At 40.0% G+C, this 22,915-nt stretch overlaps 1 protein-coding gene across 1 annotated transcript in view; it reads right to left on the bottom strand.

Moving 5' to 3' along the window:
- Window positions 1-3,841: 3,841 nt before the first annotated feature.
- Window positions 3,842-22,915, bottom strand: part of dpysl3 (dihydropyrimidinase like 3) — a 44,759-nt gene continuing 25,685 nt past the window's right edge. Inside the window, 10 exon segments of the mRNA XM_038709099.1 lie at window positions 3,842-5,644; window positions 8,151-8,322; window positions 10,258-10,437; window positions 14,383-14,438; window positions 14,441-14,552; window positions 15,652-15,793; window positions 16,698-16,854; window positions 18,747-18,867; window positions 20,505-20,573; window positions 22,783-22,863. Of these exon segments, the coding sequence (XP_038565027.1) occupies window positions 5,550-5,644; window positions 8,151-8,322; window positions 10,258-10,437; window positions 14,383-14,438; window positions 14,441-14,552; window positions 15,652-15,793; window positions 16,698-16,854; window positions 18,747-18,867; window positions 20,505-20,573; window positions 22,783-22,863 (1,185 nt within the window). The 3' untranslated portion in view covers window positions 3,842-5,549.

The raw sequence follows: 22,915 nt of genomic DNA, 5'->3' as shown, positions 1-22,915 counted from the left end.
GATCGCATATCGTTGGCATCCTCACCTGAGGCCAATAGTGTTGATGTTTGTTGAGTTTCCTGGGAAGTGATGAAAGGACCGCATTGTAAATGGGGGATAAGTGGTGGCGTAGACCCGCTCCTCTGTACAGCAACGGCTTCTCAACCCTAGTGTAGATGCTTCCTTGACACCTCTTTAAAACCATCCATCTTCTCTGTCTAAAATGTGCACCTGGTGGTCCTCAAACGAGTGTCCTCTGTCCTTCAGATGTAAGTAGACTGCAGAGTCTTGACCTGAGGAGTTGGCCCTTCTGTGTTGAGCCATGCGTTTGTGTAGTGGTTGTTTAGTCTCCCCAATATAGAGGTCTGTGCATTCCTCACTGCATTGGACCGCATACACTAGATTGCTTTTCTTGTGCTTGGGGGTGCGGTCTTTGGGGTGTACCAGCATCTTTCTTAGTGCGTGCTTGGGTTTAAAAACCACAGGGATGTTGTGTTTGTTGAAAATCCTCCTATGTTTCTCTGATACTCCAGACACGTATGGAATCACAATGTTGTTGCGTTTTACCTTTTCCTCATCCCCTGTAGTTTTGTTCTTCCTGGATCTTGTGGCTGTTTTCACAAAGGTCCATCGGGACCCACAGGCTGGAAGTGCCCCCTTCAGGTGTTTCTGTTCCTTCTATCTGGCTTGGGTGCTTGTTGGTATGTTGCTCTGTGGTGCAGTGTTCTCGTGACCCCTAGCTTGTGCTCCAGTGGGTGGTGGGAATCGAAAAGTAGGTATTGTCTGTGTGTGGGTTTTCTGTAAACACCAATTTGCAGGCTCCTGTCCTCTTCAATGTGTAGGCTACAGCGCAGTCCAAGAAGGCCAAACTGTTGTTGTGGACATATAGTGTGAATTTGATATTGCTGTCCACAGAGTTGATGTGTTCTGTGAAGGCTTGGCCTCAGGTGAGGATGCCAACAATGGTTGTTCAGTCTTGGCCTTGTGTAGTCCTAACGACCATAACGACTGTCGTTACAACAGCCAGGAACACTAAGGTACCAGCGGTATTGACGATCCTGGCAATGCGTAAAATAATAATATCTTTAATATTATACCTAACATAAAAGGCGGAATTGCAAATTGCTATTGAAACTTAAACTTGTTGCAATTTCTCAGACATCTGGGGCAAGTAGTGGACTGCTGTGTATGTGAGAGAGAGAAATGTTGAATCGCGTATTAAGCAATTTCTCTCTCTCTCTCATTATTTATTTATTTATTTAACTCCGCTGGTAAAATGCGATCTGTAGCCTATCAGATCTGTATCAGATCGCATTTTAATACCAGGTGTAAATGGGGCGTGAGACCCCCACAAGCTCATAATATAACTTGAACCCTGTTTGTCGCAGAGTGATTCAGATCTGTGCAATGGAATTTTTGTCACGGGCAAACAGCTGGTTTGTGACAAGACTATGAACCAATCAGATTGCTTGATTTGAGCTACACGTTTTATAAATGAGCAGTATCACATAGTTTTCACGTGATGTCACATTCCAGAGGAAAAAAATACCTTTTTTTCCCGCTGCCTGCCAAGCAGGAAGCAAGTGATACACTGTTACTTTGAGTTTGTTAGCCTACTTTTTGCGTTGCCAAAATGCTGGATGGTTGTTGTGCTTTCAGATTTGCTAATCGAGAAGGAGACAAGCCTGGGTTGTGTTGGGTGAGGGATTCCCCAGAAAGTAAAAGTAAACATTAGCCTACCGCAGTCGAGCGGCGGCAGGGACCTGGCGGTTTTTAACGGTAGAAATGCGGTAGCGGATGCTGTAACTTTATATGGATCGGATATGCCCAACACTTGCAGTTTGTGTTCATATCTTTATTTTCTTTTAAGTTGCTTTTGCTGCGTCTCTACGGGGGGAGTCGCGGTGTTGTTCTGTTGTTTTGCCCTCTAGGTCACCGTGCATGTCACGTGACTGAAAACTATGAGCAGCGTATAGCTGTTCAGTGCTGCCGTGGCTGGTCGCAAGATGGATTGCATCAAAATAGGTGCATTAAGGAGGTTAATTTGCTCAAATTTGATCTTTTTTCTTTTTTTTTTACTAGCTTTTTATAATTGTTAGCCTACATATCTGACATCTGATATGTCTGGCGGAGTCACTCCATTTGGGAAACTTGCCCCTCTGAAAAGAGGTCAAGTGTCTCAGAGATCCTGGGACTGATGCGGGTTTCAGTCAAACCTCATCCAGTGCTGGGTTATGCATATCAACTCTGTCTGAAGTGTTCAACAGTCAGTGACAGTGTTGGTGCTGTCATCTTTAGGGTAGGAATACCGGCTTACTTAACAGAGGAATAAGTAGGCTACACACACTCATCATTGGTGCTTCAACCAGAACGGGGAGCTCTCTCACTTTTTATTTCTGCACATGCGCAGTTGTACATCCCTCACAGGGCATGACTGTATCAGTGTAAGAACACACTTAAACAACATATTAGTCGATATGTTAACACCCCCACTCGCTCTTATACTATACAAGTCGTAGTAAATCTAACTTTATCAACTGTACACACTTAGTTCACAGTTATACATTTCACAAATGTCTGGCAGTCTATAGTCCAAACATATAATCCAGGAATTTCACATTTCTGAACTTCATTACAGGCTTCGTCGTTGGACAATATTCAATGATACCATCACTGAGTGCAGACTGAATGAAATAATACCGTATGTCGACATGTTTACGTCTCTGACGACATACTGGGTTTTTTGATAGAGCAATTGCACCCTGGTTATCTTCAAAGATTTTTACTGGTGCATATTGGCACTCACTGTCCATCTCGCTCCATAACTGTACAAACTTTCTTGTGTAGTAGCAGCCAGCGCCATGTACTCTGTTTCACATGTAGATAAAGCTACCATTGGTTGCTTCTTAGATCTCCATGAAATGACAGGTCCACATCTAGTTAAACAATACCCTGTTATGCTCCGTCTGTCGCTTTGATCTGTTGCCCAATCAGCATCGCTATATGCTACAAGATTAAGTTTTTCCTCCCTCTTTCTGTAGCACAACTCTTGATACATTGTGCCCTTAAAGTACCTCAACACATGTTTAGCTGTTATCCAGTGTTGCTCTTTTGGTTCTGATAGGTATTGTGATAGCTTGCTGACAATCCAACTTATATCAGGTCTTGCACATGTCATCACATATATCAAGCTGCCAATCACTTCACGATATCTCTTTGAATCAATAGGTTCACCAGCGCCATCAAAGGTTTGTTTTTGTTCACATGTTGTTGACCTTGTTTTACAGTCTGACATACCAAACCTCTCCAGTATCTTGGTTATGTACTTTGTTTGGTTCATCTTTATTTCTCCTTCACTTTGTTTAAAATCAATGCCTAGGAAATGCTTGAGCCTCCCAAGATCCTTCATCTTGAATTTTTCACTTAACATTTCTTATACGCTTGTAAGTGAGTCTCTGTTGCTAGCAGCGATAATTAGATCATCGACCCAAATTATCAGAATGATCCTTTCTGCCTCAGTGTGTTTGTTATAAACACAGGAGTCAGCCATGACTCACTGTTTAAATAAATGAGCTGTTCATACACTGTATAAACAGAGGGATCTAGTGCCCAATAATGTGAAAACTATCCCAGAAAAGATGTTGATACAGAGATATGGTGCTGGGGTTTCAATTTAGATTTACTGAGAAATGAGTAATGGTGTTTTGTACAAATTATAGAAGAGACTTCATATGTAGGCTAAAGTTAATATGCCTGAATTGAAAAGGTAAATCCAGCCATTCTTATCATTATTTATATGTATATATATATATATAGACACACCTTCATTTTCTTTGGTGCATATAAAAAGAGATCTCAGTCGTCAGTTGCAACTCGTGTTTATTCAGGAAACAAATCATACCTCCACAACACACCTTTTTTTGACCTGCCAACTCTGGGTTTTGATACAGTAAAAAAAGAAACAACATAAAAACAATCATAAAGGTTGTCAAACTAACATAAATACAAATAACCACCACTTGTGCCTGCTTCAGATTCTGCCACATCACTGCCAAATAAAAAACGCCATCTCCTCCCCCCCTCCCCAAGTGGGACAGAGACAAAATAAAAGCTTCCCTTACTGCACCGCAATCCTCTGCCTTGTCAGAAAACAGCGGACACACAACAAAGATCTCTAAGCCCCCCCACCCCCCCAACACAATCAGATCCAGAGTGTTTCAGGTAAACTTGATTGGACCCACAGGGAATGATGGTCTTCCTCTTTTCCTACAAAATGAGGGCCGCGTTTGTCAGCAATGAAAAAGTAAAGCCAGAGGTGAGGTGCTGTTATCTGAAAGCAGGTTTTTGTTACTTATTAATTTCATTGCATCTGCTTTTGTCCTTTTTTTCCATTTGCCCTCAATTGCAAAGCTCTTCATTACAAGTTACGGTTGAACTACAAGGGACAAGTGAGTTATTCGTACTACTGGTGAACAGGTTTTTATATCTTTTTTCCTCCATCTTCCTTCTCAAGATGATTTCAGGGTGACAGGAACAGGCAATAAGGTAGGAGCAAATGCAAAGGACGGATTCTTACAATGTTCTTTATAATAGAGCCATAACGGAGAACAGGAAATAAAAACTGGCATAGTAAAACCATTTCCAATGTTTATTTTTTTCTATTCTTTTGTCTTCACACATTCTTTTCTTAAGCAGATGTGTCTTCATCATCCTTTTTTAAACATCAATAATTATGCAATCAATACATCATGGGGATGGTATTCATCAAGCACCTCAGAGAAGGGGCGCAGAAGGATCATGGATCACGTCACCCCTGTCAATGTGGCCCATGCAGCTCCATGTCAAACAGCACTCCTGCTCTAAGATTTGATAAATACCTGTTACTTGGTCCAGTAAACCCAAACAGGATGCAACAACATCATTCACAAAGCTACATTACATCTATCATATATACAATGCCACCTAGAGCTAATCAACGGTACTGCATGGTAATACATGGCTAATGTGAGATCTACTGTTACGTTTAGCTGACTATGGAGAAAGCAGGCTACTGAAAATGGGGTGACATTGAAAGCCAAACAGGATGAAAGAACCATAGCATCATTCTGAGAAAGACTGGTATCCATTTTCCTTTGAGAACACAGTTTGTTTTCTTTCTTTAATGTGATGGTGTGCAGTTTTACTGGTGTATTTTCCTATTACCAAAGCACCAAGTGCACATGTTCTCACCGTATTTGTGGTGTATTCTATACTGAAAAGAAGTGAGGCTAGGGCGGGTCTTATTCTTTAGTAGCAATTCCAAAGCACTTCAGTACAACAGTCTAGTCCAAAATCCCCAGGAAAAGGGATACTGTTCTCATCTGAGCAAGGTAGCATTGTGACAGGTAAGGCATGAGGATTCGGTGTTTTGCTCTTTTAACTTTAACTAATCATGGTCCTCTGCATCTCCTCCTTCCCCCCCCACCCCTCCCCTTTACCCTCCCCTTTACCCTCCCCTTTACCCTCCCTCCGGGGATCCTGCACTCTGTCTGCTGTCGTTTTCTGAATGCGTCCCCTTGTTGTCCTGCTGTTTAACTGAGTGATGTGATGTTGGAACGACCACCAGGGGGCACTACAATACGCCGGCCAGCAGGCCTGATTGGGATGTCATCTGGGGTGGGGGGAGCTGAACAGAGAGAAAAGGAGAGAAAGATAAAAGTTTAATGGTGGTGGGGTGGTGATGGTGCAGTGGATAAGATGCATGCCTTTGGTGTGAGAGACCCACCAATGTGTCCCTAAGAAAGACACTTAACCACTAGTTGCTCCAGAGGCGTGCAACCTTTGACATATATAGCAATTGTAAGTCGCTTTGGATAAAAGTGTCAGCTAAATATAATGTAATGTAAACAGGAAAAGTGTACATGAGGCAGTTGGGAGAAAGAAGGCCTTACTGAAAACCAGGACAAATACAGAATTTAAAAGACTACGGTTCGACCCATTCTAGGAAAAAAGAACACAAAGAAAATCAGTAATGACAACTGTAACAGGATGATTTAATACACCCGCATTATTAGTCTCCAGGCACTAAAGGTACATTATTATTGTCTTTGATATATGGTATGAGTCACTGAGATGACAGAGGAGAGCACATTTCAACAGACCATGTGCTGTATGAGTGCTGCTGAAACATTAACAAAAGAAGCTAGTTTGACATAAAGCGCAGAGTTTCAAAGATGAGCCAGGGCGTCTGCTGCAAATTATCAGCAAGTATATACATGGAAAATAGAGTGATGTCAGATTATGATACACTGCATCTAAGCAAACAATCTTTCCCATCTCCTGCCAGACAAGAAAATTAACTCTGCAGGTGGTGGCCCTGGAAAAACTAAAATAGATAGGAGACTGATTCATTCTGAGAGTACGCACACATACAAGACAAACACACACATTCTGAAGCACACATAACCATCACAAAGCCTCGGAAACCAGGAGCAGCCTCACTCCCCTCGAAAATTCATGTACTCAAATGTGGAAATTCTTTCCAGCAGAGGTCACCTTCTTTTTTCATGCATGAGGTATCACACAACAGCTACGCTTGTAAAGACAGGTTGCTCGTCACAGCCAAAGGTTAAACACCATTCTGTGGACTTCTCTAATCAAAATGAGTTATAAAAATACTACATGCATTCACGAAGACAGCCAGTACCATGTGAGTACAGCTGTGTTCCGTCCAGGTTAAGAGGGGTTGCTCTCATTCATTTACATGGACACATTTAGTCTGTCAGGGAGGACAGAATGACTGGCTAGAATAAGAGCAATGGTTGCTCTGTTTGATTATTAAACACATCACCATAGTGGAAACACTGACTATGTGATATTACCATTTGTACAAAGTTTCACAGTTTGGTAGCCTGACAAAAACAATTTCTCACATTTGTTTTCTAAATCTAAGCTAATCCGATACTTGACCTTACATATGGACACAATCAGACTGTCACTCAGCAGCTCTCCATAATGGAACAGATGTTGAATGTGAATACATAGTGTTGTGATCTCTCACATTAGATAGGCCTTCTTAGTAGACCATGTCCAGATGCCAAGAGGGAAATCTTGTACACTACGTACGTTTTAGGCCTTGAGCCAAAATTCCTAGCCAGCGTGGCTTACAAGAAGTGCAACGCTAGAAAAAAATAATTTCTGACATGTAACATCACTACATTGGTAAGAGGCTGCAGTTAGAGGTCACAGTGTCCTAAGGAGTAATCAAACTTATTTAATTCAAAGGTGTGAGATACTGAAAGCAGGTCATCAGGAGAAAGGGATTTAAGGTGCATTTTTTTCAGATGAGTCAATAAAGAGAATGACTGATCTAACTGAGTTAGGGAGATTAAAGTAATAAGATAAGTTTAATACTCAAAATACATGTTTCATATACATTCATATTTGTGTGCATGCTTGAAATAAAACAAATACTATAAAATACATGCAGGAATGCAGGATAATAGAAGATATAATGTTGCTTAGCACAATGAGCATAAAACAGAAATACACACAAGGGCTCCTAGCTTGAATACTAATTCATCTAATATATATTTTGTCCACATCATAGATGAGTATGGGTTATGGTTATAATTTGGGGTAAAGCTGACTTCATGTCAAACCACACTAAAGCAAAAACAGAAAACCGGACAATTTTAACAGATTTTGTACATAAATCTAAGTTAATGCTGTCTGCAGTGTGGCTCATTAAAACTCAAAGGAGCTTAGGGAGCCAACTTAATGACATGCGTAAACAGACTGTCATATAAACAGCATATAAACCTTTTTCCAAAGAAGCGTGATATACTGCAGACGAATGCATGCCATACTGTGCACCTTATGTGAGTATGAAAACATAATGAGAGATTATTAGGTTACTCTACAGACATGAGGCGTTTCGTCATGGACTGTGAATGCGTCACTCATTAAGAGCATCAACATGCCAAAAATCACATGATGGATGTTCTGCACAGTATGAAGTACTGTAGTAGCTGAGTTGAGATAATAGGGGGGCTTGATGGTGGATTGAGTGACGCACATGCATGCTGCTTTCATGTTTCTACACACAGTTTAAATCAATACAGACCCAAAACAGATGAAAGGAAGGACTGGGTGGTAGATGGGTGGGGGTTGTATAAAGAAGCTGGGCTCACCGCATGGTGCAGGGTTACCTGCTAGACTAAATCCGGACTGGTGCAGGTTTCTGACAGGCTGTTTGGTGGGAGATGTACGTGCAGAGGCCGAGGGGGTACCACCACGGGACATGGAGAATTCAGACACCGGGCCGTCGTACATTCCCCTGGGAACAGCCCTCAAGACCGCCAGCTACAGGACAAACAATAAGACCATAAGAAGAGGTAGAGGAAGAAAGGATGGGTAAGTACAAAACAAGACATTATGGTTTAGTATCAAAAAAGATTTAACGTAACCAAGTCCACACCTGTTTTAGCATTATATAGTTGTTTGTGCAACTGTTTTCAGAGAGCCCCTTTTCTGCCGGGAACCAGTTTCAGATTTACACATCCACACACAAAGACATACAAAAGTAAGCAAACCCTTTTACAGGCCGGAGTAGAACACAACACACAGTATTTATTCGTTTTCAAAGCAAGTTGAAACTTTAGGCTAGCAGTGAACAAGCCATTGTCTGTCTGTCTGTCTGTCTGTCTGTCAGTGGCGTGACTCAGTGGAATCTTGGAAGCTCTGTCAAGAGTTAAAAAGAGACATCTGTGAATGAAGAAAGCATAACAGTGACTGCTACCAAGATAAACAGCGCACGGTTACTACAGTTCCATTTTCTCATCACCAGCCAGCTGCAAATTAGGAAATGGTTGAACAATGAGATGTCTGGCCCATACGTAAGAGAGCAGACAGCAGGGTCTGCTTTGAGTTTAAAGTGTTATCAAATTGTTAAATTGGGTTAACGCTATGCTGTGGAGGAGATAGGAATGTCCTTTTTTATTCTTTTTTTCTGATGAGGTACAGCTACTGAACAGTGAACCTACAGTAGCTCTCTGTGTTGGTGGGCGCTACCAGTATATTCTCTAAAAGAGGCATTTATGCTGTAGAGGAATATGAGTGCAATAAAAATGTGCACACATATTCCTGATTATGTGAATGCAGTGTAATATATTTTATATCTTATTGTTAATTAATTTCTAAGGTGTGATTCTCTATTTCAATTCCTGTAACATCACACTTCACGTAACAATTTTATTTATGTTATTATTTATCCAGTTTTCCATTAGTTTCTTTTTTAAAATTACATTGCTTTTGTGTGTGACTACAAACAACTAAATCTATTTAACAGGTTTTGCTAATGTAGATTTGTGTACCACATAACGCACAACACTATTATTATATTTGACAGTTAATATAATTCTTTTGATGAATGTGTGACACAAGACTTTTCTTTATTTCTAACTGATCTGTAATGTGAAGCTATAGATTTTATACTGTGATTACAGTTTGAATATTTATTCTGCTAGCATTTGCTGGGACTGAGTGTGTAAGGTTTGTGTTACAGACTCTTTCCAAACCTTTTGGCTCATTTGTGGCCTTTCCTGTGACAGAAGCAGCATTCCTACATAGACGTTTGTAACCCCTTTACTGTATGTGGTAGGTCTCACTGGAAAGTTATCCCTAATCCAAATTCACCATTCCCTTTTTGAAACCATGATGACAAAGCCTCGACCACCCTCACTGCATGAACCTTTTACACTAAAGTGTAAAAGCGCAGCCAGAGCCCTGTGGCTGAACCTTGGAGTTTGATGTCAGACTTACTGTATATACCCACATCCTACTTCACTGCATCCATCCTCCCCATCCTCTTTTCTCCCTGCCATTGCAATTTATTTTTAGTCCAAACTCCCTAAGTAACATCCACGCTTACAATCCGAAAGACCTTGACTCCTACCTTCCTCCTAATCTTCTCTCACTGCATTGTGTGTGTCACTTTGTACGTGTGATTATCTAAAACAACAAATATTCTCCCTCCCTTTATTTAGGCATCTTTGGTGCTACGCAGGGATTGTGTTTTTGGCACTGCGTTCACCAGAGATCACTTACATACTATGACGGCTTTTTGCATAAACCTTCTCCTCTGTGTGGATTCTTTTTGTTTTTATTTATTCAGCAATTCAAAATTTAAAATTCTAAGTGTAGCTTCATACTCTACAATCTTGCAAAAAGGACATGCCGTTACATATGAAAAATAGCAGCGTAAATAGCAGGCTGGACAGAAGTAAAACCTGTATTTACCTGCTTCCTGGCTTTAACACGCTTGTAGGCAAAGTCAGGGAAGGGAGTGCAGGGAATGAAGCGACCCACACCGGAAGTGACATGCAGGTTCCCGTCTTCCAGAATAATCTTCCCCTGGCAAATCACCACTAGTGGGGCTCCACGCAGCTCCATGCCCTCAAAGATATTGTACTCTGCAACCTAAAGCACAAATATACAATTATCAGTTTGAAGAAAGTTGACTGTTGTGCAGCAGCAGCAAAAGTAATGGAATTTAGCAAGGGGAAATGCAACACAACAGTAGAAATTAACAAAAGCATGGTAAAAATGTGGAGTCAAATAATATAATAATAACATAGCAGTACCCACTATTACTAATTATAAATTATGCAAAATATGTACAGAATGTAAAAATGTACAGTTATAGAAAAATGTAAAATCATCATGTGAAAACTACAAAAGCAGATACATTTACAGTAATAACATCTGTTGTTTAAATATACACCATATTCACATTAATATAGAATATATGGTCTCACAAAAACATACACATACAAACACACAATAAAAAAGAAAAACATCATAACACGTTATGCCCTCAATAGAGCTTCCTCTCCAGTCAAACAAGCCTGACATTTGAACTCCAATTCATCTAATAACTCATACGTTTTTAAGATTGGTACACTGTTCAAAGTTAACAGGAAAAGGAACCAAAGGGAACAAATTCAGACTACAAATTATGAGCAGTTACAGAACTCTAAGAAAAGATAGATATGTATATTAAAGCAACACTGAAGCAAACGTTTGTACAAATACCTCCACTGATAATAAGAATTAACAGAGGGGAGTTTTCACTTGATTCATCACGGGACTTTATTGCTATTTTGACTTTAAAAGTTAAATCAAATTAAATTCGATCAATCAAATTTAATTTTGAGAAAAAACAAAACAAATAAAACATCTTGAGCCTTCCCTTGAAGGACTGATTAAGGGATGGAGGAGACAAGGACGACAACAACAGGGGCAGCTGTGGGAGGATGGATGAGCAGACGAGAAGTGGAGACATAAACTCTTCTTCTCCTCTCTTCTCTCTTACTCCCATACTCTCTTTCCTCCATTCTTTATGATTCATCACCTTGTTTCTTACACTTGTCTGTTTGGCATGTACAAACAGCTGCCATCATCCAGCTGGATTCACTCTCTTTCCCTTCCTCTTACTCTCTTCACATGACTCTTTCCAGTTGTCTGACTCCTTCATTTCTTTATCCCTCTTTCTATGCCTTTCCCTCCCTCACCCATTCTTGCTTGATTTATGTCATCGCTTGCATTTTGTCAATCTTGTGCACTTTTCATCCTCCTCCAATTTCCCTTGTGCCAACTTTCTTTTCTTGACATACTTGTGATCTGTGATGGCCCCTTCCCCTTCACTCCATTGTTGCTCATTTCCTCTGCACACGGCCCTGTTTTCTACTGCCGTCCAAATTCAGGCCAGAACAGGACATAACTAAGACCTGCTGCATGCCAAACATGATGTCATGACTAAGCTGAGTGTGTGTGTTGCTGCCTGTTCTTGTCTATGTGTCAGAAAATCCCTACATATATCTATGTATTTTTTGGCTGAAAACAACAAGCAATTCAGACCAGATGTGGGCTTACTGATAACAAACTACGACACAGCAAAGTGTAAGTCATATTTGCTCTACAGGGGAAGACATTTCCTAACAAAGCGTGCTGGTAAACAGGGCCGCTCCTGTTTGGCCTGGCATCAAACCATCCATTAAGGTAGATTTATTGGAACTCAGAGCTGCCGTGCTCTGGTCTTCTGCTCTCTTCTGTTATTTTATCTGGAAGGATGACTAGCAGGAAATGAAAGGGTGACATCATTATGTAAGAACCCATGGATCCTCAGCGGATCTACTCCACATTTGGAGAAGGCATATAATTAGTCCAGTTCCCTCTGTCTCTTTCCACTCCTACCTCTGGAGACAGAGCAATATTCTTTCTCTCCTGCTAAACAACCACCATTAGGCCTATATTAGGCTTACTAACTTCACTTCAGCATTCCTAAGCCCAACCAACATACACTATTAGTAAAGGCATTCTTCCCTCACTCGTTTATTTTTTGTATAAGCAGGATTTGTGCTAGGCTAGTAAAGCCTTCATTTCCTGTGCGGACACTTCCTCTGCTGCCGAGTGGCCTGTGCTGGATCCTCTAATGTCTCTCTAATGTAATGCCAGGTGTACTGTACATGCAGTGTTTATGTAAAATGTGTGTGTGTGTGTGTGTGTGTGTGTGTCAGTCTAAGGCCCTTGTCTTGGACCCTCAGAGTGAGGATAAAAAACATCTGCAATGGGATAACACAGTTTCACATGTTTCTAATTTAGTTTCACTTGTTTAATTCTGTACACATGACAATTGTAAATAGCTGAGAATGTCATTAAGTGTAATTCAAGAATTTTATTGAATACATTTTCCAGACTAATGGTCTAGATTTTCAAAGCACTAGTAGGCACTATCTTGCGTTATGGTTTTGTATGTGTTCTCTGATTGTATTTTGATTAATCCACCCTCATGTGTCTATGTTTTTCTTCTCTGTCTCTGTATTCTTGTCCTTTTGTCCATAAATATGTTTTATTTTGTTAGTTGTTGATTAACTCCCTGCATCTGTGTTCTTGTTTAGATTTTGTCATGCATTGTATTCTGTTACTTTTGTCCTGGTCTGTTGTCGCACGCTTTACTTCCTGTTTTATTGTGAAATCGTCTATGTTTGGTGTCAGTGTCTAATTCTGCTACCCATTGTCCTGATTACCTGATGTGTCTCACTGGTTTGTTGTGTGTACCTGCAATCCTGCCAGTTTGTTTGTTTCCCTACATTTGGATTACTCCTGCCTGTTCTTTGGATTACCCTGGTTTGTTTGGACTTTGCCACTCATTGTAGTGTGCTTACCTTTAAACTCACCCTACTGCTTTAGAGTCTGCTTCTGGGTCCTACAACCTGTTATCTGCCTGAGCACACAGCTGATCCTGACAATTTTGTCTGTTGTTAAATTGCAACTAGGTTATTCTTTTTTTTCTAAATATCAATATATGAAAATTGCAAAGTCTTCCAGCTACGATTCATGGTCAGCACCTTGAACCCCTATGCCACCAGGTCATCACAGTTTTAAGCACAATCTGAGTTAGTTAGTAAACTAACAGTTTTGATTCAGATTGCATGTTGAGTGAGATGTTTCCCATAAAATCAAATGTCTTTTAAACCAAAGCTGTTTGAGATGAGTCGTTTTCTTACAAGCAATGTCTGCAGATGTCCCAAATCTCTGGGGTTTCAGAAAGTATTTGAAATAGTATTTACTGTTACATAATCTTGTGCAATGAATTACATTCTTTAAACCCACTATGGTTGTCCAATCATGAAAATATTTTGGATGATAGAAGTGAATGTGATATAGAGGAAGGAAATACCTCTTGATTATACAGCACATAGATTACTTGTTGATTAGAGCTGTACAGGGCTTTTTGGAAAATGTTTGCATCACTTACAGAATTTTTGTTGCATTTGGATAAACCCATGTATTTAATAATCCATATTTATCCAAATCATTACTTTGGTCATTGCTGAGGGTTTTTGCATTTAGTGGGGCTCACAGTGTGAGTCATATTAGTAGTGAACATCCACTGAGACTTCATTTCCGTTCAGAGGAACTGAGAGCTCCCTGGAAGCTGCTCAAAAATGTGCTCTCTCTTCCTAACCCGCTCGCTCTCTTTTTCCCTCTATCTCACAAACACACACACAGATGTAGAAAAGCGGCTCATATCTCCTATTCTGCTTTATTCTTTCCTAGAAATCAGACCCCTTTTGACACCATTTTTAAATATCTCCCGTTTTTTCTCTTATAATGTTTTTTTCACCTCAGCTCTTATATTTATCACATTTCTGCACAAGGAACATTATGGATTTATGCCACTAGCAAAACAAATTAAAAGTCCCCACAATGCTGGTGTGTTTCCCTCTGCATTAATCCACTCTAGCCATGTAAGATCGACTAAGAAGTTTAAATGCTGAGCTTTTTGTAAAGGTGATTTCCAGATCTAGGGTGAGAAGACAATTCCATAATTGTGAGCTGACTAGTGCACACTGTACATACCGAATTGTGTGTCTTGGCAGTGATGGTGCGGATGGAGTCTGTGTCCCAGATGACAGGTCAGCATCAGAGCCCACGGCGATCCGACCCTTACGAGGGTACAGGTTCAGGATCTTAGCTGCGTTGGTGCTGGTGACTGCCACAAACATGTTCTCATCCATTTTACCTGTAGTCTGGGAGGGAAACGGGGAACAGTAAGCATTTGATTTATGTAGCTCCAGCTGGATTATATTTACAAGACATTCAACACTTAAATTTAAGAACAGCTTCAGATGATGCATCTTACTTAGCTGTAAAGATTTATGTTGCTGTCTTGTGATGTGTTTTTCTTAATCCCACTGATAAAATGGTCAATTACAAATATCCTGACATCACATACTATGAGCAAAATATTAAAGGAATGTCTTTATCTTTTCTCTCTTGCCAAGAGTTAAAGTAATGCACAGACATGAAAGGGGTATGGATCTTCTAATCAATCCAAACCCTTTTCATGTCTGTGCCTTATGTGTGGTGCTTTCATCAGGAGGCGATTAGGTTAGCTTAGCATAAAGACTGGAAACTGGGGGGAAATTGCTACCTTGGCTCTGTACAAAATAAAAAAAAAATACGCCTACCAGCATCTCAAAAGGCTGCATTCAGTCCAAGTTTGGCTTGAGCGTTAAGTAACTTCCCTAAGGAAATACATTCAGTTTAACTTTTGAAAAGCCTTTTTTGCAGGCAGCACAGCACTCCACAGCTGTCTAAAGCTACATGCCCTGTGTCTGTTAGCAGTACACTGATGCAGTGATAAGAAGCGAGAACGAAGGGGAAAAATGAGGGCAGTGTGCTGTATCCAAGGGTGAAGGAAAGGACAGATGTGGAGATAGAAAAGGAAAAGATGAAGCAAGGCAGAGACAGTGACAACAGGGCAGTGAGATAAAGCTGGAACGAGGACGGAGAGAGGAGGGAGGGAGAGACAATAATAGCTTAGTCTGAGCAATGTCGGGAAAAATTTGGAAAGCCAGATAAAAGCAGAGAGACAACAACGAATCTTATTAGAGGATCCTTATTATTATTATTATTTTTTGTAGAAACTGCAAAGATGAGATGTGGATTTGACAGCTCAAACTGAGCATCACAGAACAGAGACAAAGCTGAGGCTTAGATATTATGATTTTTCCTAGAAAGTCTAAAATAAACCTTGACCCCTCATTATCTGTTTGCTTTTTGTTCTTTTCCTTCTTCTGAAGTTTAAAAATGGAGCAAGAAAATTAAAACACTAGTAATCCTCACCACAGCTTTATCCCAAATGAGGGTCATCCTCTCCTCCACACCGTTGACACCCTCTGGGATCTGAGTGAAGTCATCCTTGCCAATGGCCTTCTGGGACACACTGAAGGTGCAGTGAGCACTGCCAGTAACACTCAGGTCTCCACTGGGACAACACACACAAAGAAACAAAAATAAGATAAGATATTATTAGACCGGCACAGCACACTTAAGTAAAGTACTTCAGTCACAGGGAAAGATGTTTATTTACTTTAGAAGGAGATGCACAACAGAACAAGGACTGTTAGTGATTTAAATATGTGCCGCCGCCAGAGTTTGTTCCTCCACTACAAACTTTTACTGATGTTTTACTGCTTCCATATGACACTCTAACTCACTTACTAGATGAAGAATGCAATTTCTGTTTCATGCATTAATTTAGCTAACTAAATGCAGCTTTCTCATTATTTTCAGTCAAATGTAATCTTTGCACACCTATGTATAGAGAACAGGTCATAAAAGGACACATAAACAGTGCCAAAGTCAAATATTAGCTCCTGCACTCTGTCAAGATGATACATTTTTTAACAAAAGTTCTATTCTGTGATGTTTATTAGGCTAAGTGCCTGTGTGTGGAAGCGCATATTTGCCTTTCTTGGCCAGACCAAGGGAGAATGCCTTCTGATGACGGAAGGGTTGCAGAGTAAAGGCAAAAGTTTCAGCAAAGCATTGTAGTTAAATCAGTCATGCTTTATTATAACACAACACACAGTAACCATGGAGCTTATTAGTAATTGATCCTTGGTATTCATCTGTGTCTATAGAACTTTCAAAAACTTTTCAGTTTGTGCCCATGCAAACTGAACCAGCGTGTGGTGGTGTGTGGTTTGAATAGGGATTTAAGAATACTGTAGGAGTGACTACACCATTAAAATGTACACTATAGTAGTATCACCTGACATAATATTGTGTGAAATACTTAATAAAAATTATTTGGATCACATCTTAGCCAGGCACAAGATGACAAACAAGTCAACAACCTAACCAGAGGGAGGTGCTGTGATACGTACCTGGACAACAGTGTGTTCAGATAGTCTGGAGTGGTGGGATCAGGGCTGAGAGGAGGTGATGTTACAAAAGAAGCAGCCTTGGCCCAATTCTTGCTCCAGTAATGCGTCCCATCAGTCCCCAGGCTGGCCGTGATTGGCTCCCCAAACACAACATTCCCTGGGAAACAAATGGCGGTATGACTGTTCAAATGCACAGTGTTTAAAATTGATTTGTTTTAGCGATTTGTGCCGATTTCAAAATCACAATTTGCATCGATCAGGCCTGATTAATTTGTCAGCAATTAATTTCACTAAAAGCATTGGTAATTGGAGTGTGTTTGTTCATGGTAAAATTTATTCTCTACCACAGGTGGCTAACTGAAGTATTTACAAAACAACAACAAAATCACGAAGACATTAAGACATAAGTCAAAATAGTGTTTAGCAAGCATATTGTGGATCATTCTGTCATTTTCTTATATTAGGGTTTGGAAGATCGGAGTGAGTTAGGTGGTGCAGACACAAATCAGCTCAGGAAAGGAGACCAGGTATTATGGAATGGAATAAGACTGTCCTTTGAGGTTGTTGTGAGCTTTTCTAGGTTTGCTTCATGGCCCTTTGCTCTCAGACCTACTGTTTAATGTCTGTCCTGGTTTAAATGTAAAAGTTTGGGAATAGATCCAAACAAAGGTGACAGTTAAGGCACCTAAAATGTGCACGACTGCCTTCTGAGGTCAGCCTGTTCAAACCTCATGTGGCCTTCCACCACAGACATCAAAACACACATCTTCTTTTCAGCCCTCTCTTGTTTTTCCCATTCCATTCTCAAAAACGGTATATGTGACAATCAGTAATGTCTCAGAAATCACACAGAAGTAAAAAACCAAAGAAATATTTAGAAAATTTCTTGTTTGTCTGTACTGATGTTAGTACCAAGATTTAAGCTAAACAAGAAATATATGTAAATGTTGTAAACAATATTAGACAATGGAATGACCATAATCATTACTGAGTAATATATTGTATAGTAATTTATATATATATATTAAAGACTATTTGTCATACTATGATGATGCAAAGATAGCCTTTACTCTACTACTACTCTACTCTAATACACAATGTGCTTAAGCATCACAATCTCCACAACATTAGGCGGTCAATGCCCAGAGATGAAACTGAATAATTAGATAAATCTCTAGCAATATACACAATCTGAACTAAGCTTTTCTGGCAAAGATAAGTGCTCCTTTAAATCCATTTTCCAGTTTCTTATTGTGCAATCTAATGTTTGGGATACTGTTATTCACATGGTGGGAGAGAAATTTCTTTCCTATAAAATAAAACCTATAAATAAAATAACTCCACCATCTCTACGTTCCCTCAGTTCTCATTCACTGGGTACACAGCTACCTCAGCAACAGACCATAAACAGTCAGAGTGGATTCTGTGACGTCCTCCAACATCATCACCAACACCGCAGTCCTACAAGGTTGTGTCCTTTTCTGTTCACCCTATACACCAATAACTGCACCAACCCCTAATTTGTTACCACATATATCAAGTATTCTGACAACACTGTCATTCTTTATCTCCTCAATATTTGTCTACCCACCCCCAACCTCTCTGACCTCAATAGGAAAGCCATTTTTTTCGGAAAGCACACATAATAGTCCACGACATCAGTCATCCTCCCAACACATTCTTCGCTCTGCTACCATAAGAACGTAGATACAGATCCCTAGCCTGGAAACGGGCTCGCTGTAGCAGGAGTTTTATCCCCTGTGCCATAGCACTCCTCAACTAAGTACTTGCTAAGTAAAAAGTATTTTTGGTTTGGTGTCAATTTGTGTATAAAATGTGCTGATATATGTTGTTAGTTATGTTCATGTTGTTTATATGTGAGGCTATATATGTGTAAATGGTCTAAACAAATTTCCTGAAAAGGACAATATAGAATCTAAGATAATCTAATTTCAGACAATCACTTAATGTTTTTAATGAGCCTTGGACATAAACATGTAGTTTTAAATATCCTGCATTGTGCAGTGAAGGCAACATGCTGCTCTTTACCTTTTTTCCGGGCCTGTGAGATGATGTCAGCAGCACTCTTGCTCATGACTCGGGTCACATAGAGAGGACAGTTGGTTTGGCTGGCGATGGTGATGGCACGAAACACTGCCTCCGCCTCCAGCTACAGAAGGGACAGGACATTATGGTTGACTTGGAAATGTTTTTCCCATTAGGATGTTCTCAAATAAACTTCAAGTATCTTAACCACAGCAAATTATGTATTTTTTAAGCTTTTTTAGAGAAAATGACAAGTGGAAGCTTGTAATTTCAACATCATAATTTGGTGAGGTTTATACAGATACATTGAGTTAGGGTAGTTAAAAGAAAATACAATGATGTCAGAAAAGAGCATCTCACGCTCATTTACCCATTTTCATAATTGGAAGACTTATAATATTAACAAATATGGAAGAAATATGCACAGTATAATCCATAATATGCATTAAAAGCAAACATCTCTGGACATATATTGGAGGCCACCTGATTCAGGTTGGACAGCACCTGGCATCCTAAAATTTCCATTTCTATACTTGTAAAAGTCAGCAAGAACAACAAATGGCATTCAATATGAAATGGTAAAAAAAGTTGGCAATAGAAAGCCAAGCACAAATCCAGATGTGACGACCGTGTGGTTCGTAGTTTGCAAGGTGACGCAAACACTTTAGCAGATTATTGTGTTCTAGTCCTAGTAAGCTCAACCTGGGTCCAATAACCAATAAATTAAAACCAAACAAGACACCAGACATTGATAAAACACTAATCCAACTTGGCCTCTGCTCAATCAAATTATCTTAACAAGCTTGTAATTCTTCAAGACTCCACTTAACTGCACATCACTATGAGATTGATGGGACAACTTCACTCCACTGCACGGCAGAGTGGAAAGTCCCAGTTAAGCTAAAGGCAGAAAAGTTGCTGAGTTGCATGGCTTTCGTTTTGCTGTTTGTCTGAAGAAACATTAGCAACAATAATTGGGGGAATCTGAGAATTTTCACCTCGCCTCTAATGTGTCTGAAACCACATGTGTGTAACAAGAACAATGTGTGACGACCAGTCCAAGAACGTCATCGTGGCCCAATCCCAATGTCCCCCCTAAACCCTGATCCCTCACAGACTTTTCTGACATCTCCTGGTAAGTGATTGAGTGTAAGAGGCTGTAAGGGCTCAAAATACTGTGAACAGGAATGGGACAGCACTTTGCGACATTATCATCTTACCTTGACAATGCTGACACATGTTGCACTTTTTATTGACAATACAGAGTCGATGAGAGGTAGCCTCATTGTCAATCTACATTTGTCAATAATCAATGCACTATTGGTGGTCAAAACAGAAGTATTAAGCAAAAACTATAATAAATAGTTGAATAAACTAAGTGTGTAATAAGGTGATTGCATTCCTCTGACTTCATGTGTTCTACGTACCATCTAAAATCTATGAAAAAATTTGTCTTACAATTTTAACATCCATGCTTGTTTGTTTATCATTCTTTTTCTTCTCTTATAAGGCGAATTTGCTGTGATTTTTCTCTCGCTCCCGGGTTTACCAAGACAGTGTCCTGATTAAATAAAGTAATAACTAAAATCTTGGACATACTAACACAGCAAAACATTCACTGAAGGAGGAAAATACATAAAAAGGCATGAAAACACACTGTATCTAAATTATAACTAAGACTATGTATTTAAAAAAACTGTACTTGGCTAATTCAGCTATTTAAAATGTTCATACATGCTTAAAATCATGTAATAAGTGTACCTCTTCTGGCCTGCTCAACACGTGTCCCTCTGGCCCAGTGATACCCATCTGCAGCATGCGGGCCTGCTCCTGTTGAACAAAAAAAAGTATACTGTTGGCTGCTAAGTTCAAATGCAGGATTACTTTTTGGTCTTCAGCGGTGTGAGTGCTTAGGATGATGTAAGGTTTTGGTCACGCTCCAAAATGATATTCTGTTTCTGTTTCTTTCTGCCTGTAAAGGATTTGAGACGGTTTTGTCATCTAGGTCAGGCCACACACAGAGGACTGTGGGAATCCACGAGCTGTTGAGGGTCTTTATATACATGAAGAACTGACTCCCAAAAATTCTGCCTGCGCTTTTATGTTGTACATACCACCAAAAATCAGTTCCAACTGGTTTTGGTAAGGTTATGGAAAAAAAAAACGACATACAAAAAAAAGAAAAAGACAAAACAAACGACAGTACAATACAATATAGGTTGTAGGTTAAAGATAATTCCCTGAAACAATGGAAAACACCTTCTGTAACCTACTCAAAAGTGGCACAGTCAGAGTTCCCTCTACTATAAATCACTTCCTGTTTGGCTATCTGGACCCATGACCAACAGGTAACATGGATTTTGTTAACAGGTTAGCATGCTATGGCCACATGTGCTTACACACTCAGCCACAGAGACTGGGGCTACACAATTTAGCAACAAAACCAGGACTACAGATCTACTGGGTTGGCAGGATGAAATAAATAATAGAACTGCAGAAACCTTAATGTGTTTAACCAGTGTGCAACCTACTCTTATAGGGAACGAGATAGCCCCATGGCAGTCTTCTAAGGAAATTTAAGAAAACTAAGTGCAATGGCTGGTTATCCAGTGGACTATTATGAGGACGAACGTGAGTCATATCATGCTGATGGCCAACCATATCAATCAGATATACACAGACGAGACCAAAAGGACTCGTAACTCAAGAAACTGGAGCTGTTCCTGTGGTTACTGCTCCCCATAGCTGTCTGAGGAAGAAAACATCACTGCTAGGAGTGGGACCTGTTGATGACAGACTAGATGTGTCTACAGATTAGAGTGATCCCAGCTGTGTTACTAGAAAAAGCTAATTTGCGATTCTGGACAACATTGCTGTGTTGGAGAATATTTCACCTCCCCAAAATCAACTCGAAGAGGCTCGCTGGACCAAACAGAGACCTCTCCTTATGGTAAGCAACAGCGGTTTCAAATAGCGTTGGGAAAGTTACTTTGGAAATGTAATAGGTTACCGATTACAACTGTTAACCATTTTCAAAAGAGCTTGAATTGGCATTTTAATGGGCAGAAGGGTAGCGTGCAGATTCAAAAGTGAGAACCAATCAAAAGCATCACAATAGAATCCAACTTTACTAAACGTCTGTGGCTGGAAATGGCCAAGGAAGCAATTGTGCACATGAAAAACATGCAAAGTAACATCTAGCCTAGCTTTTTACAGAAGATATTCAGATGTGACCCCAAATGTAATCGTGAACATTTTCATAAGTAACTAATTTAATTACACATTTTTTCCAAGTGACTGTGAGGGATTACAGTTACATTTATTTTGTAATTAAATTTACATAACTTACGTAACTTTCAGGACACTTTAGTTAAAGTCATCGTTATCCTCAAGCGAGCATCTAGTGGTCATAAGAGGAACTGCAGCTTTAGACACACGGTTTGGTATGTATCCTTGGTGGTTGTCACTTGGTTACAACATGTCCTCTGAAACTGCACTAAGAGGATTCATCACACACTGGTCTAAACAAGGTCCATATATCTCTGGAGCAGTAAAGTCAGGACAATAATAATCTAGGGGTTCAGACATTTTTGGTCTTAAAGCTGATGGAAATCTGACTCATTGAAAGTCCTAGTTAAAGACTTGATAGGAGAGCTGGGATTTGAGATAAATCAGATCCAACACACACACTTACGCACACACATACACACACAGTGACAGAATCCAGGCATGGTCTGGAGCTCTGACTAATACCAACCCTCTCAATACACCAACTATTAGGGTCCATTCACTTTCATTTGCCCACAATACAGCAGAGACAGTGTGTTTAGTCTGTAGGAAGTGGAGATGCACTGCGATAAGGCTCGACTAGAAAGCTGAACTAAACTGAAATAAATCCCACTAAACTAAAGCAGATCACAGAGTTGGACATGAGACAAGTGATTAAAGAGAGGCAGTAAAGAACATGAGGCAGGGGAAATGGGAAAAAGAAAAACTGTTCAAGAGCTGTGTCTGTCAGTTTATTTATCTTTGTTTTTACCTCAGCGATGATCTCGCCATTTTCAGCATGGACCTGAGCGATGCCTCCCCTCTCTGCCAAGAAGGTAAAGACATCATAGAGCTGGAGGAGAAAGACACAGAAACAGTGAAATTACAGTGGCACTGCACTTATA

The sequence above is a fragment of the Micropterus salmoides genome, unplaced genomic scaffold (assembly GCF_014851395.1).
Source record: "Micropterus salmoides isolate LMB-PRFRI ecotype aquatic unplaced genomic scaffold, ASM1485139v1 Ms_hic_scaffold_9, whole genome shotgun sequence".
NCBI classification, from domain to species: Eukaryota; Metazoa; Chordata; class Actinopteri; order Centrarchiformes; family Centrarchidae; genus Micropterus; species Micropterus salmoides.
Note: the sequence above shows the minus strand (reverse complement) of the source record. Positions and strands in the feature narration are given on the sequence as shown.